A 23,159-nucleotide genomic window follows, 5' to 3' on the forward strand; every position below is an offset into this window, starting at 1 on the left:
CCCCGATTTCCATTTGCAATTCTCATTCCACAGATTTCCTATCATCATTCCCATTCTAATTGTCAGAATTTTTTTTTATAACCTTGTATTGTATAAACAATCCCTTTTTGAGTCCTCTTAGCACATTCTAAGGGGACGTCAGAGGACAAGATGGTTGGACAGTGTTCTCGAAGCTACGAACATGAGTTTGACCAAACTGCGGGAGGCAGTGCAAGACAGGAGTGCCTGGCGTGCTATGGTCCATGGGGTCACGAAGAGTCGGACACGACTAAACGACTAAACAACAACAACAACAACAAAGCACATTCTAAATTTAATGTTGCCAAATCCTATCCTAATTTCATCTAATCAATCTTACTTTTCTTCCCCTACTTAATTTTTATCTTTCAAAGACCTCCCTTCTTTTTCCATCCATCAATTCTTGCACATAAATGTAAATGTGCATTAGTATGATCTTTAAACCAGGTGCCGGTGCTGGTAAGGACACCCTGCAACCCCCAACAGGCTGTCACTGGCAGTGAAATTTGCAGAGGGCAAGAAATAGTAAGTCTCTTCCCCTGTTCATTGCAATAAAGCATAAGATTCCACCTCCTTCACTTTCAGTTGCTGCAGGGGTTTTCTCTCAGCTGCAATGTAGGTTGGGGAAAGGAAGGAACACCAAGAGCCTTCTGCATGATTTCCAACTCTCATCAAATCTCAGTGCAAATGAGATAGTTCTGTTACACTAGGGGCATGTTGAATTTTTCAGCTTTCAAATTCCAAAAAAGAGAGGTGCCAAAGGGTTGTGTAACTTGACTTGGGATTTCAAAGTAGTTTTTGTTAAATTAATATAATTCAGTTTTGGTTGGTAAAGAACTACAGTACATAAAAATACTGACTTTTAAACATTTTTGTGGAATTTCTAATAATTTTAAACTTGTTCATGATTTTTTTTTTGTAAAATTGCCAAGTACTTGCCAAGTAATAAAATGGCCAAGTAATATTATATATTAATACTTTTTATTTTTATATATTATACATATTTTATATTTAATTGCATATTACACACACACACACACGCTTTCACTGAAGGCCAGAGAGAGAAGACAGCTTCTATTGGACCACATCAGATTGGCTTGCCAGACCTGCCTGAGTGTAACAGACAAGTCAAAAAGCAGAAGCGTCAAGAAGGCGAGAGAAGGTGGCTTTCTGAATGTAAGCAGAGAAGGAAGCAAGCAGGATGCTTCAGTGCCATCAAATGAAATAATCTCCTATGCTGATGAAAATGAAGAACAAATAGCTGATGCCCAAGATGGAAATGATGGAAGTTATGAATTGGCATTAGGAAAACCAAGAACGTCTTCCATAAAAAGGCAAAGGCAATGGAAATACATAATGTTGCTGCGCAGAGCATCAGATATAGCGTTGGTCCCAATGCTACAGCTGCCGTCACCACAGCCCCCTTTATGGACGCTGGCTTGATCACTGAAGAAGGCAAGAGACTTGTAGCTGATCACAATAAAGTCAAGAAAAAGTTATGATACCCCTGCATCAAGATTTTGATGATCTTTGTCAGAAGCGTGAAGTTGACAGTACCTTCTTTGATGACCATGCATCATCTCAGAACAGCATTGTTCTGTGTGCAGTGAGCCAGGTGGAAGATACCTCTCTCTACCTCTTCCCTCTAGAGAAAGACTCAAAGAGAGGAAAAACCAGCTGACATTATTGCCAATAATCTTGTAGATTTCATGAAGAAGGGCATTGATAAGCACCTGTAGGCCATTGGCGGTGATTCTACCAACGTTAACACTGGCTGGGAGGGTGGAGCCATGCATTGGGTAGAGGTCAAGCTTGGTCATAAGCCGATCTGTTTGTTTGTGCCCTCCCCACCAACAGGTAATATTGGCAAGATAGACGCAGCTACAGACCTTGAAATTGATCATTCGCCAAACTCTCAATCGGAGAGCCTCTTGCTTCAATGAGTTTCATGTAACATGTTTGACTTGCCTGAAGGCAATTCCAAACCAGGTTGTGAAGGACATTGCTTAAGTTCCATACAAAATTTTGTGGGTACAGAAGTGCTGCAATTGTGGACACACTTTCCTTGAAGCAAGTCCCACTGACGTCAGTAGGGATCACTTCTAAGAGGCCATACTTCTTAGAAGTGCGGGTGGTATGCTTGTTCAACATTTAGATTCACACTTCATATTTAACAAAATGTATCATAAATGAATTCCTTTTCATATTATTATTATTATTATTATTATTATTATTATTATTATTATTAAAAAATCTGTATAAGGTTTGATTTGTGGTTGGCTTATCCTAATATATGAAAAATTGGGGAAAATGAACTTCTATTGGTCTAGTGCCTGAGGCATGGGTTGAATTGCACATTTCTATATGGTAAGGTAAGGTATCCAATTTTAAATTCAGCTCCATAGTGTGGGGTCAGTACTATTTGTAGTTACTTCTCACAGATAGTAGAACTCACTAACATTTGCATTAAAAATTGCTCTCTGCAGAGCTGAGAATTAGTGGGTTGTCTTTTTAGCAGATGACTATTCTGGTTTCATTAGGAAAAAAATGCATATTTTTTCACAACCAGAGGTTTGGCCACTACATGTTGCCAAGCAACTCTCTTCAGGGCAAACATGGAAACAACCATCTGTCTATGGTAATTAAAATACTGCAGTATTTTATTTTTCTATTTTCATGCATTGGAATCTTTGAGTGATCACAGAAGTATTTATAATTGATTCTAACACCTGTAGAAAAGAGCTCTCAGCCATTTTCATAATCAGAAACTTCAAAGTTCAAGGGTTTCGGCAGAAGAATCCTAACGTTCCAACTTGAACATTTCCGTCGAAAAATGATAGAATGTCATTTCCTTGCATCTTCAGGAATATTTTCTGCTTGAATCTTCTGTCGCTAATTAATTACACACAGATTGTTGATTAAGTTTAGTGCTCTTTGCACTTATGATAGACAAAACAGAATTATGTCTGGAATCTAAATTTCCTTAATGACAACCATTCCATATTTTCCTATACTTCTAGTTTAATACTTCTAGTTTAATTCAGTAAAGCTGTGAAATAAATACAGGCAACTAAAGCAGCTAAATGCACTGTACCAAAAACACTGAAAAGTGTTGCCTTTTTGTTTTATTTGTTTTATTTTTACTCCATGTTGCAATCAAATTATCTCTAAGACTGCTTGCAACACATTGCAGCAAAGCTAAAAAGCTACCCAGCGACACCAGTTCCCTGACCAATGAATGAGGCCAGACTTCTCTTCAACTCTATAGCCCCAGTGACAGTTGGCAGCTGGAGCAGAGCATATTTTCTGCTTCTCCACTGGCCAATGGATGGAGCCAGGTTGGCCTCACCCTTGCTATGGTGTTCTTCTTGGGAAACAGGGGGTTAAGTCCCTCCGTGCCCTGGTCAGACTGTGCTTCCCTGCAGCTCCAGGCAACTGACAATTGGAGCTGAGCCTTCTTTCTGGCCGCAGCAGATGAAGAGTCATTTGACCAATGGCTGCAGCTGGTCTGCCTATTGCTATAATGCTTTCCCTGGAAGGGGTGGGTGGGATGCAACTTCCCTGGTTGGTGGTAGAAGCCTGAGTGTCTTTCACCTCGCTTCTGAAATCCCAGGGCAGCTCGCCGTTTTGTCTGTGAGATCATTTTGCTCCCCTGCTTGTCAGGTTTGACATTCCAGAATTTGATTTGCAGCAACACATTTGCACATTTGCTTGGCAGTCACAAAGTTTCTTCTCTGGAAAATAAAAATATGATTTGGAAGTTCTGCTGTCCCCATGTCTGCAAATATCCCTCGCGTTTAACTCTCAATGGATCTGTGTATCCCTGAATCCAACTCATAGTGCTGCATTGTGCAGCTTCGTTGTGTGGAATGATCACTTTAGTTCCTGTGCTAAGTAAGATGCTTGCTGACATGGCGCAAAAAGTGAGAAGCCATTCTTTAAATGGACAGATAACATCTAGGTGAGAGGTAATGTCATGAGGTGGTTGCTGTGGCCTGGGCTCAGGCGGCAGCTTGGAAAACGTCTGTTTAGAGTACAGTCAGAGAAAATGCATGCTTATCTTTCAGTAATCTGTGCACAATTTGTGTAGACTAAGTTATGGAGACAGACATGAAGGGGGACACCTCCAACAAATCTGAAATGTAAGTACAGAAAGACACTTGATTGGATGGATATTGGTGCTGTTGTTTCAGCAGCGACATCCATCCATAGCTCCTAGTGTCTTTGTTTTGCCTTTCTCTAGTGCTCACAACATAAATTGCTTGTCTTGTTTGACTTCCTTGTTCACCAAAGTTGAGCAGATTGTGGCCGTTTTCAACGCCTCCACCAGACAAAAAGCTTGGGACCATTTCTCGAAAGCTCAGCGCAAGAACATAGACATTTGGCGAAAGCACTCTGAGGTGGGTGAATTTCTCCTCTTTTATCCATCATCTCATAGCCTGGACTAAAGCAGGTGGGGAAGCAAGTGTGTCTGCAGTTGGTTGTGTTGCATTCAGCAATATCTAATTGCTGCAATTTCAGAGAAAAGTAATTAGGAACTGGCTATACAACCTCTTGAGAGAGTATCTGTGGGTCCCATTCAACTCTGTAATGATGTAAGTTGAAATAAAACTGCAGTGGAGAGTCATGTGGGATCCTTCTCCTCCAAGAAGCCTGAACTGCCTGGAGGAGCATATTTACTATACCAAAACACTGAAATGATGGAATTAGCCAGGCCACTTTAAAATTATTGCTTTATCTCTGCCCATAATCTATACTGAAATTTTATTCTATTACTGAACAATGTTGTGACAAAGCAGTTTTCTCATTTCTCATTACTTTCCATATTAAAATGGTTTTCCTGTTGAGATCTATCTAGATTTCTTAATAATTAGTCTAGACAAAATGAAGGACCCATCTCCCATTTATTTTTTGACAAAATAAAAATAAATCATTTGCATTGGCCACAATGAGGTATTTTAGGTTCACCCACAGCCCTAATACTATAGAAAATTCCAAACTTTTCTCTTTAAGCAGCAGCCTGACAAGGTTGCATTAAAATATATATTTTTTTGCCAAACTTAGAAAGCAACAAGATTTTCTAGAATCCAGGTGACAGGAGAGACCTGCTTCCTTTTCTCTGCAACAACCCAGCTACCGTTTTCAAGTAGGGTTGCCAACCAACTTGCAAAGGGGGAAAAAAGGTTGGCTGGTTTGGGGGAGTTTCCTCTGTCCCAGAAGGTAGAGCTGATTTTCCTAACTAATTAAAGTTAGTTTTCCTAATCAATTAATTAATTAAACACCTGCAAACTGGGTAGGATGATGCACAAAAGTAGAGGCTGTGCATAGCACTACCTCACTTGAGTAAAAGTTGTTGGCCTGTCTGCTCATTGTCTTCCTGGGCCGCATCCCTGGAGTAGCATCATGGCATTGATGAGCCTGGCTTACCTGAGGTCAGATACTTGAGCAGCAAGCATGCTTAAGGTAGTAAAGAGAGAGGATAGGCAGCAAATGGGTGATGAGGAGGAGTCATGCCAGCTGGCTGCCTTTACTCGCTTTACCTTTGCCCAACCCTGCTCTCCTTGAGTCAAAACCCTGCAGCCGACACCCTCCGACACGGCACGTAACTGCCTGCTCACCTGCCCTTGGATGAGCAGTGGCCATTAGTTGTGGGGGAATACAGCTTGACAGTTAGCAACAGAGGAATGGTAGAAAGCCTCCAGATTTTGGACAGATTAATCCAGGCATCCCCAAACTGTGGCCCTCCAGATGTTTTGGACTACAATTCCCATCTTCCCTGACCACTGGTCCTGTTAGCTAGGGATCACCGGAGTTGTAGGCCAAAACATCTGGAGGGCCACAGTTTGGGGATGCCTGGATTAATCTCTATGGCAAGGCTTGGAAAGAGCAGGGTCAGTCTGCCACACTCCAGGGGGTGCTCTTAGGGACTAGTGAGAAGAGGCAGTGGTCCTCAACCATGGGCCTCCAGATGTTTTGAGACTACAATTCCCATCATTCCTGACCACTGGTCCTGCTAGCTAGGGATCATGGGAGTTGTAGGCCAAAAACATCTGGAGGCCCAAGGTTGAGGACCACTGAGAAGAGGTATACACCTCTTAGCAAAACACCCATGCAGGAGAGCAGGGGGTAAAGGCAGGGCACAGTTTAGACAAGCCAAGAGAATCAGTCTAGATTGAAAGTGTGAACCAGAGGCAAGGGAGTTCCAGTAAGGTACGAAAACTAGCACCAAGAGCCAGAAACTCCTGTTATTTCCAGAAACTGGGAGGCTCTGGAAGGAGACCCTCTATACTCTGCCCTCCTTGACCACACCCTAACCTCAATGGCTGGTAGTGAAGGAGTTTGGGTCTGTAGGTGCATGCTGTGTTGTTGTTCTTTGGCCTTGGCCCAGGATTTTGGGTGCTAGTCTTCTCAGGGACTAAGGGGTGGCATCACCTTCTCCTTCTCTGACAGCTCCAAGAGTTCTTCAGAAAGGCCTCTTCCTAGAGAGCCCCTCAAGGGGATCTCAGCACTGGTTTCCAGGGACGCCGCTTGCTCTTCAAGGTCCTTGACCTGCGTAGTGTCCGGTTGGTCCTCCGAGGACCCAGTATCTGGTATCACGTCAGCATACCTTCTCAGCTCGGGTCACCTGGGACTTGCTTTGTATGATATTATGTGTAATCTTCATACAAGATTTATGTATGGGAGGATAAAGTAAGAGAAACAGCAAGTGAGCAAAAGTGTCTTGTTTCCTCCGTTGCTCTTAGAGAGGGACTAGGTCCTTGAACCTATCATGCATATGTGGCTGAACAGAAACCACAATGCTTAAAAATAGGGACGAGGGTGAGGCCACACACAGAAGCTCCCTCCTCAATGCCCCCATGTGTGTCAACTCTACCCACTCAGTCCCTGTGTTGAGCAGGAAAGGTCTCAACATGAAAGCAAGTAGAATCCTCCACATGATTGTGGGCCCCAGTGAAGCAGGGCCTCATCCTATCGTGTGGAGGGTTCTACTTGCATTCAACAGAACCTAAGTAAAACCCTCCTGCAGCGCTTTGCAGTTGAACATGGGAAGGCCAGGCTCAACATGTGCAGGGATGCCGAGGGATGGCACTCGTTCCGTGCTCATGCCCACGACCTCATTTTAATCAGTGCATGTTCAGGCAAACATGGCTTCAGTTTCTTACACAACATTCTCAGCAAGCAGGTTGTTTCCTGCTTTCTGATGTAATCTGGCTCATGCTGTGATCTGCAGGGGCTTGGAATCATGTGTGACTGGTGTTGCTCGGAGGTAGGGGAATTTTAGGGACATGGGACAACTATTTCTGTGAGCTCCACCCCTGGGTGCATGCAGGCTCTGCCTTGGGAGTGGAATCTGCCTGGGCACACACTGAGGCCACATCCTGACCCTTCCACGAGCACCAGAATGTCAATATTCACCAGGCCAAATGTTTTGGATGCCAATGTGTACTGGGGACCTGAGTTTTTGTATCCCTCGTCCCCTATACTACATAATGATTTGTTCTTGAAACCAGAGTTTCACGGGCAGCGTGGCTGCTCAGAACAGGGCTTCTCGTGGGGGAGGAGTAGACAAACTAAAATCATATGGAGTAAGACTAAGCATATCTTTTTCTGAAACTGAAAGCCACAGAAATGAGTGGGTCTCCCAGTGAACCTTGGTGTGACAACCCGGGTCCCACTCTCTCTTACTATCACAGCGACACAGGAATCCAGAGGGGAAAACACCCACCCTCTTCTCCTGCCGCCTCAAAAATAAACCCCTTTTACTAATGGGTTTCTAAGTAAGGAGAACCTTCCAGCCTGCGTGACCTGGTACCTTAAGGAACTCTAGGCTGTCCCACGGAATAACCTCTTGCCTCCAGTAAAGGGTCTCCCTCAGTTGGATTCCCCACTGCAGAAGTTTGCCCTTTTCACTCTGGCAACTCCTTGGCACCTCAGGTTACCCTTCTAAGCCTCCTCCGTGTAACTTCAGGACACAAACTGCCACCTCCCTGCCTGAGGTGAGTTTTGCCCTCTCTTGAGTCACCACGGCTGTGAGTCCTGGTACCTCGCTGGAAAAATAAAGACGGACCTCTTTTTGGCAAAAACAGAGATGAAGTTTTATTTTGTTAAAAACATAAGTGATTCTTTAACGTGTCATTTATTAATTAGCTTTGTTCCAGTTGTACAAAATAAACTCAGTCAACCATTTAACTTTAAGTTTTCCTAGCCTCTTCACTGTCTTCATACAAGCCACCTCATAATACCACACCACACCTTCCTCCCTCTCCCTCCTAACTGACCAAACCGACACTCCCTCCTTTCAAACCGGGCACAGTCCCGCCCCCATCAGAGTTCTAAGTCAGTCAGGCTGGAGGTGGGTTAACTCTTTGCCAGCCGGGCAGAAATAAACATTTTAAAAGTGCTTCAATTTGTCACACTTGGCATTAATTAAGGATTAAAGACCGTATCTGCATTCACACGGAGAGCCATGCACAGAATGTTCACACCTTTGTTGAAAGGAAGACGGTCTTCAGTTTAAAAATGTAACTTACCTGTTCAACCATGTGCACGATTGAATTATAACTGTCAAATAAACTTAGTACTGCAAAAGCGATTCTCTCCCCTGTAGAAAGGTATTTTCAGAGGATAAGAAATAAGGAACTATTGTGAGCAAACAGCATTGTCACCAAACTTTGTTTAAATGGTCATGCTTCTTTTGCCTTAAATTCAGTATAGAACGCTATGAGACTTTTTTTTTGTAAAGTAAGTACCACAATGTTTGCTGCTTCTCTAATTTTTTTGAATAGTATACATCAATTTGCTTAGCACTGTGTTAGTTCAGCATGTCAGTTATTAACACCACAGTCCTCTTAATGTTTCCTTGCCTAACAACAAAAAAGTTTAGAAGGTAAGATGCATTTGTTTAATTATTTTGTAATATATTTGTAAAAGAAGTGTTGCATGTTTATAGCTTGAAAAGGAATAAAATTATGCTGTGATCTAAATAATTTGGGTAACATTTTAAGTGCCCATTAACAAATGAACAGTGGATGCAACAGCTAAATGAATAAAAGAACCCCTTTATTATCTCTGCTGTTATGGTGCATATCAAATGGCTTCCTCATAATGGGGTCCTTCATATATAATGGTAGCCTTGATTTATTAGCAAGGGTAGCACTAAGAATTCATACAAGGGGCAACAATGGCATCAGATTTTGTTAATCCGGAAGCTGCTAGTTGTTGCTTTTCTAATCTGCCACAAGATATATAAACTATGAAGTTTGTTTGTTTTACATATTAGCTCCATTCACAATATTCAAGAGGGAATTAATTTGTTAGCATCTGAATTTTTCATGCGGCAAAACAGTCTTTCTAGTAACATAAATCTACAAAACATCTTTGCTTAGTTAGCAATGATTATTCTCCTGTCTTTTGTTGCTGTGTTATCTGAAAGCAATACGGGTGGGGTGGGGTGAGATAGCACCTTAGGAGGAGCCTGTGGTTTGGATCCCAAGATCCCACAGCATGAGCAGAAAGCCACTGGGTTTCCATGTTTGGGAAGCTGGTACCGGGTAGTTTCTCTTCTGCTCTGAAGGGATCTCTAACGTTCTGCTTCTCAGAGGGCCCTGGGTGATCCTCGCCCAACAAACAAAACTGCCTTCCAGTTGTTCAGTGGGATCTTTTCATCGCAGCCAATATCTTCAAGTCAATATTTACCTTTCTCTTAGGTGACTCCTGCCTTTCTGGTGTATCGGAGGAGACCCTCTTCCCTTTGCCTTCCCCTTCTTTCTCCTTGATATAAATGTTTCATGCTCCGATCTGATGGCCAGCTGTTCCATGCAAGCACATACAGTAATTGGCATCAGTTCCCAGCTGACAACCCAGCCAGAAGGCTAGGGGGGGGGGGATCTGGAGCTAATCTTCATCGGTTTCGATCCAGCACCTCAAATTATATGATGCCAGCATATTGTTTTGGTATTCGGTTGCATTAAATAAGTCCTTATTTTTGTTCTAACTTCATCACGTATATTACCTCTTAATTGGAATTCTTTCTGGCATTGATTAGGGTTCAAGGACATACTTTTGACATGTCATATTTCCCCTTCCCAAAACACCATATCACAAACTGAGCAGGCCCTCAGTGGTAAAAGTAGCTTGCAGGGGAAATGCCAACCTGTTTGTCGAGATATCTTTACCTGGGATGTAGAGCAAATGATTTGCCTGCAAATAATTCCAGGTTCAAAACCTGGCATCTCTAGTTAAATGATTTCTGAATGGCAAAGACCCTTGCCCGAGACTTTGGAAAGGTGCTGCCATCCGATGAGACAGTACAGGATTCAATGGAGCATTTTTTTTCTCATTCAGGATGAGGCAGCTTCATTTTGTTAACCCTTTAGGGAGGGCTCATAACTCGGGAGTAGGGCATAGCTGCCAAGCACCCCGTTTTCCCCGGGAAACCCCCGTTTTTACTTACCTTTTCCCGGTGCCCTCCCGTATCATTTCGTTTCCTGTGTTTCTTCGTTATTTTCTCCTGCCGCTGGCCATTTTTTTTCTTTCTGATTTGCCCTTCTATGGGCACCAAAAATGGCCACCGCCGGCATCAAAAGTCGCATCTACGCATGTCCGGAAGTGCATAGACGCGACTTCCGGTGTCGGCGGCGGCCATTTTTGGTGCCCATAGATGGGCAGAGAGACACCGGAAGTTGCGTCGACGCACTTCCTGACATGCATAGAAGCAACTTTTGAAGCCGGCAGCGGCCATTTTTGGTGCCCATAGAAGGGCAAAATGACACCGGAAGTTACGTCGATGACACTTCCGGTGTCACACGGCTGCCGGTCCCAGATTCTGCAGTCCGGGACTTGGAAGGTAAGGAGTAGGGCAAACCTTTGCATACAAAATATTCACTCCCCTTCATATCCACTTAACAGCTCATAGGCAGCAGATTTGAGAAAGGCCCATGGTCTGAGACTTGTTGCTGCCACTCAGAGTAGGCAGCCCTGCCTAGGTGGATCATGTCTAGGAGTAAAGACAGCTTCATATTTTCACTAGACTGATTCTTCTTGGGCACATAGTATTCGTTGAGTAGTTATATGAATCCAGCACTTAACGAATCTGGTCACATCCATTCTTAGGAATACGTTTAACAATATGCCTATCACGATGCAGATAGGTAAAGGTAAAGGGACCCCTGACGATTAGGTCCAGGCGTGACCGACTCTGGGGTTGCGCGCTCATCTCACATTATTGGCCGAGGGAGCCGGCGTATAGCTTCCAGGTCATGTGGCCAGCATGACAAAGCCGCTTCTGGCAAACCAGAGCAGCACATGGAAATGCCGTTTACCTTCCCGCTATAGCGGTTCCTATTTACTGTATCTACTTGCATTTTGATGTGCTTTCGAGCTGCTAGGTTGGCAGGAGCTGGGACCAAGCAACGGGAGCTCACCCCGTCACAGGGATTCGAACCGCCAACCTTCTGATCAGCAAGCCATTAGGCTCAGTGGTTTAACCCACAGCGCCACCTGGGTCCCACTATCACGATGCAGATATCGGTGCAATATTCCAAAAGGCCCTTCCACAACTATCTCTGACTGTTGTTTGTACATCTTAGAATACAAGTGTGGTTCATCGCAGCAGAGATAGCTAAGATGCTGCTCTCCAGATATTACTAGACTGCAGCTGAACAACATCCTTGACTATTGGCCATGCTGGGGGGGGGGAGCCACAGTTGGCCCAGCCCTGCCTTGGGGCCCCCGCTTGCCATTTTTACAGTGCCAGAAACATTCTGCAATATCCAAGTATGTTTATGTAAAAACATGCGTCAATCCACGTCAGAGCCTTTGGAGTGATTACTATTCACATCTTCACTCTTAATGGGTTAGATTTATTGATGAACTCTGGGTGCGTCTCTCGGAGGAATTCTTTCAGTTTCTCATTAAGGAATAAATAGCGTGTTCTTTCCGTAACATTTATCCCCTGAAAGTGACTTCTCTTCCTTGTTTCAAAGATTTCAGACCACCTCTGTGGGAACTGGGCTCTTTGTTGATAGAAAAATTAGCTGTCTGCAGACTGAAAAGCACTGCACTAATCACTGGGCTTGCATCCTTGTGTTGCACCTGACAGTATTATTAGGATAAAATGGAATTCCCTCAATCTTCCTTTTGCTGCTGTTAAGGAAGGCAGCCATTACACATGCTCTTACGCTTTCCTGTGAGAACAAAAGTGATCTGAGCTTTTCTAAAGCCCTACATTTGCTGACTGCATTCCCTGCTAGCCTTTCCTCCCAGCAACATCTCTGCTCAATCAATCCCACATTTATTCCAACCCCTTTCGGCGATATTGGCTGTGTTCAACCCCACATTTATTCCGTAAATGCACACATTTCCACAGGGGATTAGGGGCTTCATCTTTCTACTTGTGGTGCACTATAATCTGTCTGATACGGACACAATTTTAGAGACGCATTATGTGGAGGATGGGATCCTGCTTCCTCAGTATGGAGCGCATACAAAATAGGTGAGGCAGCAACTCTTATTGGAGCACCTTCTGTCAAAAGACAATGGAAACTTTCACATTGCACAGAACTAGCAAATAAGACCATAGTATTCAACACAGAATCTGATAACTCACGATATCTCAAGGACCTGACGTCTGTAACCTTCAGGAGGACTAGGATACAGTTTACTAAATAGGTAGTGGAAATCCTCCTACTCTTGGTACCAGTACTTGTTTAACTTCTTTTAAATCTCAGAGCAGATGGTTATTTGGCCAAGAATCCTAAGATTTCTGATGCAGGATTCCAGAACCCTTGGCTTGATGGACAGCAAAGTCAGTTGCTATGAACACTCACAACACACACACACACACACACAAACGAACAAAAGTTGAAACTGCCAGCAAAGTATTTGGCATACAGCAGTTTCCCTTCCCACGGCACTCCTGGTATATGCCCATCATAGACCATCAGCCGTCACTCTGAATAGATTGGCTTGTGCCCAATATATAGTTACTTGTGGCAGGAAAACTATTCAAATAGCTTTTACTCATCATTTAACTGAAGTGCTTTAAACGTATTTATATGTTTATGTTATAATTGATTTTATATTAAGATGTATTATTGTTTAGTGACATTTTGATATCTTCTTCAAAAAATATATAATTAGCTGACAACATACAGTGGAACCTCGGTTTATGAACACCTCGGTTTACGAACACCGTGGACCCATCTGGAACGGATTAATTCACTTTCCATTACTTTCAATGGGAAAGTTCGCTTCAGTTTATGAATGCTTCAGTTTATGAACAGACTTCCAGAACCAATTACACTCATGCTTCGGGTTAAGTACGCTTCAGGTTGAGTACTCCGCGGACCCGTCTGGAACGGATTAATCCACTTTCCATTACTTTCAATGGGAAAGTTCGCTTCAGTTTATGAACGCTTCAGTTCATGAACAGACTTCTGGAACCAATTATGTTCATAAACCGAGGTACCACTGTAAAATGAAATAATGAAAAATTACCACTTAAAACCACATATCAATGTACGTGTCTCAATCTAAATCACTTTTAAATCCTTCAGTGCTTTTTTTTATTTAAGGATTTTGTCCTGTTTATAACCGATGAGCTGTCCAAGAAATCAGTATAACTCACCAAGTGAGGTTTGGGTCTTTTGTCATTTTTAGGAACTGAGGAATGCTCACAGTGAACAGCTCATGGGAATCCGCCGGGAGGAAGAAATGGAAATGTCTGATGAGGACAGCACTGACAATCTCAGTAGTAAAAAACTAAGAGTGGATGAATCAGGTAAAGCTGCAAACCCCCACCTTTACAGTTTGTTTGTTTTTGCAATATCAAAGGGATCTATTCAAATTGTAAATGCTCTTTCTGCTACAATCACGGTGTGCTAATACTGTTGAGGGGAGCCACCTGCACCTTCCACAGGCCAGAAAATATGACGGCCACTTAACGTATTTGTCAAATTCTGACCTTTCAGCTATTATACAAACTGGCACCAGACTTTTACCCCTCAGCAAAAGTCTGTCGAAACAACAGGTAAAGGATTCCACTTTCTGAGAACATTTGTGCATGGTTATATAGCTAATTAAGAAGAGGGCCAACTAGAAAATGGACTCTGGGACAGCCTATTGATTTATGAGAAAATGTTTGTGGGAAGTGTCTTAATGGTAATCGTTCCTCAGGTTCCTGTACATTGGCCCTGTTATCAGCTTAATGACTTGTGAGGGATGCACCAATACTGAGCCTTCCATTTTCTACCCTAAAAGAGAATGCCTTGTGTGACGATGGGTCCCACTCTCTCTTACTATCAATGCGACACAGGAATTCAGAGGGGAAAACACCCACCCTCTTCTCCTGCCGCCTCAAAAATAAACCCCTTTTACTTATGGGGTTCCTTAGTAAGGAGAACCTTCCAGCTTACGTGGCCTGGTACCTTAAGAAACTCTAGGCTGTCCGATGGAATAACCTCTTGCCTACAGTAAAGGGTCTCCCTCAGTTTGATTCCCCACTGTAAAAGTTTGCCCTTTTCACTCTGGCAACTTCTTGGCGCCTCAGGTTACCCTACTAAGCCTCCTCCGTTTAACTCCAGGACATAAACTGCCACCTCCCTGCCTGAGGTGAGTTTTGCCCTCTCTTGAGCCCCCACGGCTGTGAGTCCTGGTACCTCGCTGGAATAATAAAGACGAACCTTTTTGGCAAAACAGAGATGAAGTTTTATTGTCTTAAAAGCATAAGTGTTTCTTTAACGTGTCATGTATTTATCTGCCTTGTTTCAGTTGTACAAAAAAAAACCTCAGTCAAACATTTAACTTCAAGTTTTCCTAAATCTTATCTAAATTCACAGTCTCCTGACCTCTCCACTTTCTTCATATAACACCACCACATCACACCACATCACACCACATCACACCACACCCTCCTCCCTCTCCCTCCTAACTGACCAAACCGACACTCCCTCCTTTTTGAACCGGGCACAGTCCCGCCCCCATCAGAATTCTATGTCAGTCAGGCTGGAGGTGGATTAACTCTTTGCCAGCCAGGTAGGAATAAACATTTCAAAACTGCGTCAATTTGCCACACCTTGCCAGAAAGTGATTTTGTTCCTTCAAATCAGAGCTGGGCTATATATGTGATGTGTCCAAAAGTGCAGTTCTACGATCGCTAGGAGGGAAGCCTTAGGACAGATTGGATCTCCCTCTCTGATGTCAGAGCCTCCCTTCCTACGACCTTCTCTGAAGTTCTGGACTAACCAATATTAGAGTTCTAACACTGGGAGGCCCCCAAAGGGAGAGCGTTGAGGGTGTGCCAGTAAACAGTGAGTCTCCGGGAGGCCTTGAGTCATTGTCCCATGGCACGCTGGCTAAGCATGGGAGAGATTTCGGCACACCCCTGCCTGAATTGCTCCCTCCCCATCTGCATGTATATCACTTTGCACACTCATTTTAGGATTGCCCTGCAAAACAAGAGATTACACTGTTGCTTAACAACAATTGAAACTTGCGAAAGGAAAAACATTCTCCACTGAGACACTCATTTCAGGCTCATTTGTAATGCAATCTCCACCTGCATGTTATGCCTGCAGTTGGGTAGTTGTGCTGGGGTGGGTGTTGAGTTTTGGGGTGGGAGGGATTTTTCCAGTTTTTTCTTTGTTTGTTTGTTGCCTTTCTGGTTCATTTTCTGTTGTTTGCATTTAGTCTTTCCTATGAAGAACTTTAGGGACCCAGGTGGCGCTGTGGTTTAAACCACTGAGCCTAGGGCTTGCTGATCAGAAGGTCGGCGGTTCGAATCCCTGTGACGGGGTGAGCTCCCGTTGCTCGGTCCCAGCTCCTGCCAACTAGCAGTTCGAAAGCATGTCAAAGTGCAAGTAGATAAATAGGAACCGCTGCAGCGGGAAGGTAAACGGCGTTTCCATGTGCTGCTCTGGTTTGCCAGAAGCGGCTTTGTCATGCTGGCCACATGACCTGGAAGCTATACGCTGGCTCCCTCGGCCAATAATGTGAGATGAGCGCGCAACCCCAGAGTCGGTCACGACTGGACCTAATGGTCAGGGGTCCCTTTACCTTTACCTTTATGAAGAACTTTAGTCTTCTAATACTTCTGTAAGTAGATTAAGCAGAGAGTTTGAGATTTGCCCAGGGCTTTTCAGAGAACATCTTAACTGAGCAGATATATAGATTCTAACAACAACAACAACAACCCTGTGTTTCCCACCTGAAATCCATGCCCTTGGCATGGCATCCATGGTGGTGACGTGGTTAAGATCAGCAAGTGCCCATTGGGAAGTTGTCACTTGATTCCCACTTTTATTTAAACTAAATAAATTCTATCCCTAAATTTAAAATATACTTGGCTCATCAAGTTAAGGAAGCTGAAAGCAGGTGTGGCTCAGAGAAGCCTACTTGCCCTGGTTCCTTTAGGACCAAGATTTCAAACCTAGATAGCAAATTATATTTTTGTTTCTCCTAGTTAGCATTAGAGCTCATCCACACTTCCTTTTGTGTCGCCCTTTTCTAGGCACAGGTCCAGGATTTCCAGGTCTGTGTCCAAGCAGATTTTTTTCTTTTTTGCCTTGCTGCTTTCCCATTGGCAACCCGCCGGAAACCTGATTGCTGTTTGCTCTGATTCAGCAGTAAAACACAGATTTTTTCCCAGAGATGATAGCGGCAGAAGATGAAGAAGGAATGCTCAGACACAGACCTGGAATGAGTCCTAAGAGAAGCTTAACTGTATATTTGACAGGTCTCTAACTCTGATGTACATCCGTATAACTCAAATTGAATTCATTTTTAATTTTATACTTGCAGTCGCTTCACATTCTAGGAGAGAAGCAGAACAAAACTATATTTTTAAAAAAGTGAGAGCAAAATTACTCTTCCTAAGCAAGCAGAAACAAAATAAGTATGGGATTATATTCATTGTAGAACTAACTACAGAAGAATATTCAGGCATGATAAAAGTATTATGCTGTATTGCTGCAGTTCAGGAATCTCCTACAACTGAGTGTAGGTTTTCCCCCCTAATCCTCTGGGCACCATGCACGAATCATCTCCATGCCGCAGGAAGCCCACCTCTCTAAATTTGTAAAGTTGAAATCCTAACTGATGATAACAGAAAAGTGTAGACCCAAACAGAACTGGGAACCTGGACCTCGTTCAGAAGAACCTGAGTAATCCCATCTCTGAGTAAATAATATCATAGTGTGTTCTGCAGTACTATCATGTTGAATCACATCCTGAGATTTGTTATCTGATCACAACAGCTTGTGGTTTTACCAGTCAACTGAGACATTATTACTTGATAACTGTCGCCCCCAACTGAATTTGCTCTTAAAAAGGTAAAGGGACCCCTGACCATTAGGTCCAGTCATGACCGGCTCTGGGGTTGCGGCGCTCATCTTGCATTATTGGCCAAGGGAGCCGGCGTACAGCTTCCAGGTCATGTGGCCAGCATGACTAAGCCGCTTCTGGCGAACCAGAGCAGCACACAGAAACACCATTTACCTTCCCGCCAGAGTGGTCCCTATTTATCTACTTGCCCTTTGACGTGCTTTCGAACTGCTAGGTGGGCAGGAGCTGGGACCGAGCAACGGGAGCTCACCCCGTTGTGGGGATTCGAACCGCCGACCTTCTGATCGGCAAGCCCTAGGCTCTGTGGTTTAACCCACAGTGGCATTGACAATCCTAACAGCTGTTTGCCACATCTTATTACCACATGGAACACAGGTTTATAGGATGAGATCCTAAAGTGTTATCTCTCACACAGCCTATGTTCCCTATTGTGTTTTTAATATTCTGTTGGGAGCTGCCCAGAGTGGCTGGGTATAAACAATAAATTGTTGTTGTTGTTGTTGTTTGTGGTTGGGGGAGAGCAAGAAAGGGGCTATATCTTTCTCCCTCTGTGCTTCCCCTCACCTTCAAATGTTAGATGCCCGTTCAGTTGCGCTGAGTGGGGGCATCTCCGGGAGCGTCGCAACTGTGATATAGAATGGAAGGCAAGATGTGGGGGACGCCGGATTTTGGCATTGCACAGGGCACCACGGAAATTGGAGACCCCAAAGTCTGCCACTGATGCTGATCTCTTGAACCCCCTTTCCCCAGTGTTTCAGGGAAACTAGTCACATTTCCCGAAAAGGCTGCTTCTCGGTTGCCACAAGGCTCTTCCAGTAAGACCTGTGCACACCCTCTCTGACCACAAACTGGTTTCTCTTCAGCTTCAAGCAACGGTTGAATGTCTGACCCAAATGGGCTGTGAGTGTGGTGCTAAAAGAACTACCGTGTTTCTCCTAAAATAAGACACGTCTTAAATTTATTTTTCCTCCAAAAAAACACACCACGGCTTATTTTCAGGGGATGTCTTATTTTTTATTAAGTATTTTTTTATTAACCATGCATTTTGTAAAGTGGGCAAGGCAAGAAAAGAAAGTAGGGTACTGTACCGGTAGTGTTTTGAAACTGGGCTTTGGGGCTTGGCATGGTGCGCTGCACACTGTGGCTCTTGCCGTCGGGGCTTGGCGTTGCGCACGCTGCGGCTGTTGCCGGCTCCCGCTCGGTTGGGGCTCGGCTCTGTGATTGCTGCGCCTCTTGCCGGCTCCCCTCGGTCGGGGCTCGGCTCCGCGAGCGCTGCACCGCTTGCCGGCTTTTGCTGAGTCGGGGCGGGCTGTTGCTGGCTCTCACCGGGTCCCAATGGTCTCCTGCTCAGTTGGGGTGGGGCGGGCTGTTGCTGGCTCTCACCGGCTCTCACCTCGGGGAGGCGCGCTGTTCAGGCTCCCGCTGGGTCGGAGCTCGGCGAGCGCTGCGCCTTTTGCCGGCTCCCGCTCAGTAGGGGCACGGCGCGGCGCGCTGTTGCCGGCTCCCGCTCAGTCAGGGCTCGGTGCGGCGTGTGCTGCGCCTCTCACCGGGTCCTGCTGTGTCGGGGGTCGGCGTAGCGCGCTGTTGCAGGCTCCTGCTGAGTCGGGGCTCGGCGAGCGCTGCACCTCTTCCCTGCTCCCGCTCAATTGGGGCTTCGTGCGGCTCGCGCTACAGCTCTCACCGGGTCCCGCTGGGTTGCGGATCGGCACGGCGCGCTGTTGTCGACTCTCCTGGGTCGGCCCTCGTGGGGTCCTGCTTGGTTGGGGCTTGGCGCGCTGTACTGCCGGGACCTGCGGCTCTCGCGGGGTCCTGCTGGTCGGCTCTCGGGGGGTCCTGCTGCAGCTCTTGCCGGCTCCTGGTCAGTCGTGACTCCACATGGGACATGCTGCTGGGTGATTTGGCGGGGCAGCAACATCCGTTTCAGGGCGCCGACAGGAAACTTCCTTTTCCTCTCTTCCTTGGCGCCATCCAGACCTGCTCCCCCCCCGGCTTATTTTCGGGGTATGTCTTATATTTATTCTACCCTTGAAAAGCCTGCCATGGCTTATTTTTGAGGCCCGTCTTATTTTAGGAGAAACACGATATATTTAGAATGTACATTTCATATTCATTCTGCATGAGCATTTCTCGGGCACCACACAAGCGGTTCATGGTGTGGACATCTTTTCTGTAAGGATTTATCCTTCGTTGGGCGATGTGTTTGCAGCTCTTTTTTCATGGCAGAGTTCTTGGTTTTCTCTTTCAGTTCATATCACCTTGTTTGTTGTTATGCCACACAGTTAACCTTTACTGGTCCTCGACTTAGAGATTCAGGTACCCGTTCTGTCCTGGGTCACTAATCTAGACCTAGGATAGCAATTTAGGTTGGCCCTAAGGCCATTTCACCCCAGACAGGGAAAAGTCAGGTCTCCCAGCTTGCCAACATGTCTCTTCTGTAATTTTATTTGGAGGAGAGATCTCTGTTTTACTCTTGGGAAGCCTAAACTCGGGGGGGGGGGGCACGTATAGCTATAGCTGCTGCCAGACAGCTGTCTTCTACATGTTTGCATGCATGTGTCTCCCTTTGAAAGTGACACAAAAGGTGGGACTCCTTCCATTGTGGAAATGACTGGGATTATCTTGTCTGCAACAACAGAACAGTCCTTACCATAGTAAAGGCATAAAGAATGCCCGGTAAAATATCATTTGCGTTTGTGTAGAAAAAGCGAGATAATGTGCCGTAACAATGGGCTATTTGGGATGCATTGATCTATTTGGGGGGAAATGACTATTCTTTCTAGATTTGCTTTCTTTCCTTGCACATGGACTCATCTGGTTTGCAGAACAGAGATTCTTAAATCTCTGGTTGTGTATTTGGTTGTGTATTTTTTGATGTGGTTTATGTACTGTTTGTGACTTTTGTAATTCTGTTAATGCTGTATTGTTTTAATATTTGATTGGGAGCCGCCCAGAGTGGCCGGGGGGGGGGGTCTCAGCCAGATGGGCGGGGTACAAATAAAAATTATTATTATTATTATTATTATTATTATTATTATTATTATTATTAGTTGATCCGGATTTAGCAGCAGCGGGATGGATATTTGTGGTGGGTTTCCAAAGTGTGGCCACAATGCAGCAGCTTTTGGAGTTGCAAGTCAGAGGTGATTCCCGGAGGGGAAACATCCCATTTGTCTTCTTCCGTTTTCACCAATGGCATGTACTTAGCTAAAATGGTGATTGTCATAACATAAAGTCTGCCTCATTTGCATTGCTGCTGGTAGAGAGTGGAATGAAAAACAAAAGTGTCTGCTTGCATAGAAGACTTTGTTTAAAAAGAGAAAGGGAAAAGAATGGGCCACTGACCAAATTAATTTATATAAAAAGGGAGAATTAAGGCCTGGCTACAGAAGCAATAATTCTGGAAGGAAGAAACTCATGCCAACCATAAAAACTGTAGATCAAATACCATCTTGTAGGATCTCGCTCCCCTACCTTTTGGCGCTGAGAGCAAAGATCTGGAAGTAAGAGACCCTGAAAGTAATTTTAAGAATTATTGAAGTGCAGCTGTGTGCATGCAGCTAGCTGGAAAGATTTTTACCCCTAGGATATATTTCTAATTTCCCATGTCGTAGAAGGGTAGTATTCTTATGTTCCTAATGTAGCAGTGGCACACAGAGGTCGTCTATTACAGCTCCAGTAAGTGAAATGCTTTAGCAGAAAAATGGTATTAAATGTGGGGGGGGGGTGTATTTTCTAACAGAGGGGCACAAAATGAAGAACCGAGAGCATCACTAGCCATGAGCTTGCTTGACCACTGTCAAACATTTTGGGATAAGTCATAATCCTGCAGTGTTGCCCCTGGGTTATTTTATTATGTTTAGAGCTTGGCTGTCAGAGATGCTCATCATGTGAAAAGTGGCTACATGCAGGTATCAACAAATCCGCATCAGTTCAAAGTCGACAGGGGGAAAAACGTATGAATTTTGCAATAATAATAGTAATAATAATAATAATAATAATAATAATAATAATAATAATAAATCCCCTGACGTAATGTATTTGTGTGGGGTATTTTCCCTAAATAGAGGCACGACTTTACATAATTTAATGCATTTTTGTACGCTATGTTTGGGTCACAAATGTCAGATGGTAACTGCAGGGCCGTCTTAAGCATATCTGGCGCCGTGGTGCGAAGATCCCTCCGACGCCCCCCCCCCGTTTCCCAGCGCGGCTGTCTGGCGGGCGCAGCAGCGCGGCGCCCCCTGGCGGCCCGGTGCCCTGGCGCATTGTGCCACCCAGCCTTGCCTTAGGGCCAGCCCTGGGTAACTGCATCACCCCTAATTATTTCACTGTATTAAGGAAGCCAAGTTTCTTCCTTGGCCAACATCATAAGTAGATATGTGGTGTTTGTTTTTCCATTTCTGCTATTCAGCACGGTTGCATTAGCCTTTTATTAAATGAAGGAGCATCTGGCTTAGACCTAACTATAGGCCACACTACCTTTTCTGCTTGGTTCACTGAGAGCTCAGAGGGAGAGGGAGGGAGGGAGGGAGGAAGAGAGAGAGAGAGAGAAAGATTGAGAGAGAGAGAGAGAGATGTACCGGACCATAAAGAGTGGGGTGGATGTATGAGGCTGCCTTAGACTGAGTTTTACTGCCATGTAATGTCTCCTGAATGGCACAGCTCCCCAAGTCTTTCCGTCTTTCTCAGGAAATTGCAGAATGCACAAAGAAGTATACATTTCATACAAAAGAGCCGCAACATTTTTTATTCCTGAGTATGCTTTCTGAGATTCCTTCAACTGGATATGCCAAGGACTGAACCTGTGACTTTCTGTAGGACAGGCATCCCCAAACTGCGGCCCTCCAGATCTTTTGGCCTACAACTCCCATGATCCCAAGGTAACAGGACCAGTGGTCGGGGAAGATGGGAATTGTAGTCCAAAACATCTTGGGGGTGCCTGCTGTAGGACATGTGTATTCTAAGTGTGTGGTTCCTCCCCATGGAACATAACAGAGAATACAGTCTAAAACATGCAGGGTCCAGTCTGCTTAGATTTTGTACACAAACAATAAATAAAATGCATCAAAAAGTACACAGTGACCCTCGCCCCTAAAAATACTCTTGTCCAAGAGTCTGTTCAGCAGCCTCAGCTTTGGCAGCTGAAGTTAGTCAGAGCCCATGGGGAAATGCCTGCAAAGCAGGGAGCAGGTCTTCCAGGACTCACAGCCAAGATGGTCAAGCATCTCAATAAGATATTGAACCTCCTACTGTTAAAAGTTTCAGTGTTTGAAACTTTTTCAGTGTTTGAATGGCTGCAGTGCGACTTCTGGCGCGGTGGCCATTTTGGAACTGGGCAAAGCAGCATCAAAAGTCACTTCTGAGCATGCTCCGCCCAGTTCCAAAATGGCCGCCGTGCCAGAATAAACCAGGGAAAAACAAAAAATCCAATTTTTCAGCTAGGAACAGCTGGGAAAATGGGGATTTTCCAGGGGAAACGGGAGACTTGGCAGCTATGACTGGGGGATCTTCAGAAATGCAAAGACCCTCCAGTAGAAAGTTGCCATTGTTTGGCAGGCTGTTTTAGGACTAGGTCAGTCAGTGACCACTTACGTATAGAGAATAAGCATTAGCTTGAATTATTCATTCACGAGTGCAGGTTCCAGGAGAAAAGAGAGCAGCTCCTTCCCTCCTCTCTGGTTGTGTGGCACTGAGCCAAGCCATGGTTTAACTTAATGTGTCATCTGAGCCATGGCTCCTAGTTTAGATCCTGGACTGTGAGGGACAAGGGATACAGGGAAGCCCCTCCCATCTTAAGTTCC

General features: G+C 44.7%; 1 protein-coding gene across 5 annotated transcripts in view; it reads left to right on the forward strand.

Moving 5' to 3' along the window:
• Positions 1-23,159, forward strand: part of ENOX1 (ecto-NOX disulfide-thiol exchanger 1) — a 264,024-nt gene that overhangs the window by 199,578 nt on the left and 41,287 nt on the right. For all 5 annotated transcript variants that reach the window (XM_035103500.3, XM_088676096.1, XM_035103504.3 and 2 more), the window contains 2 exons: positions 4,312-4,418; positions 13,678-13,798. In XM_035103500.3, the coding sequence (XP_034959391.1) occupies positions 4,312-4,418; positions 13,678-13,798 (228 nt within the window). The remainder of the gene's footprint in view (positions 1-4,311; positions 4,419-13,677; positions 13,799-23,159) is intronic.

This window comes from Zootoca vivipara, chromosome 8 (genome assembly GCF_965207765.1).
Source record: "Zootoca vivipara chromosome 8, rZooViv2.hap1.1, whole genome shotgun sequence".
NCBI classification, from domain to species: Eukaryota; Metazoa; Chordata; class Lepidosauria; order Squamata; family Lacertidae; genus Zootoca; species Zootoca vivipara.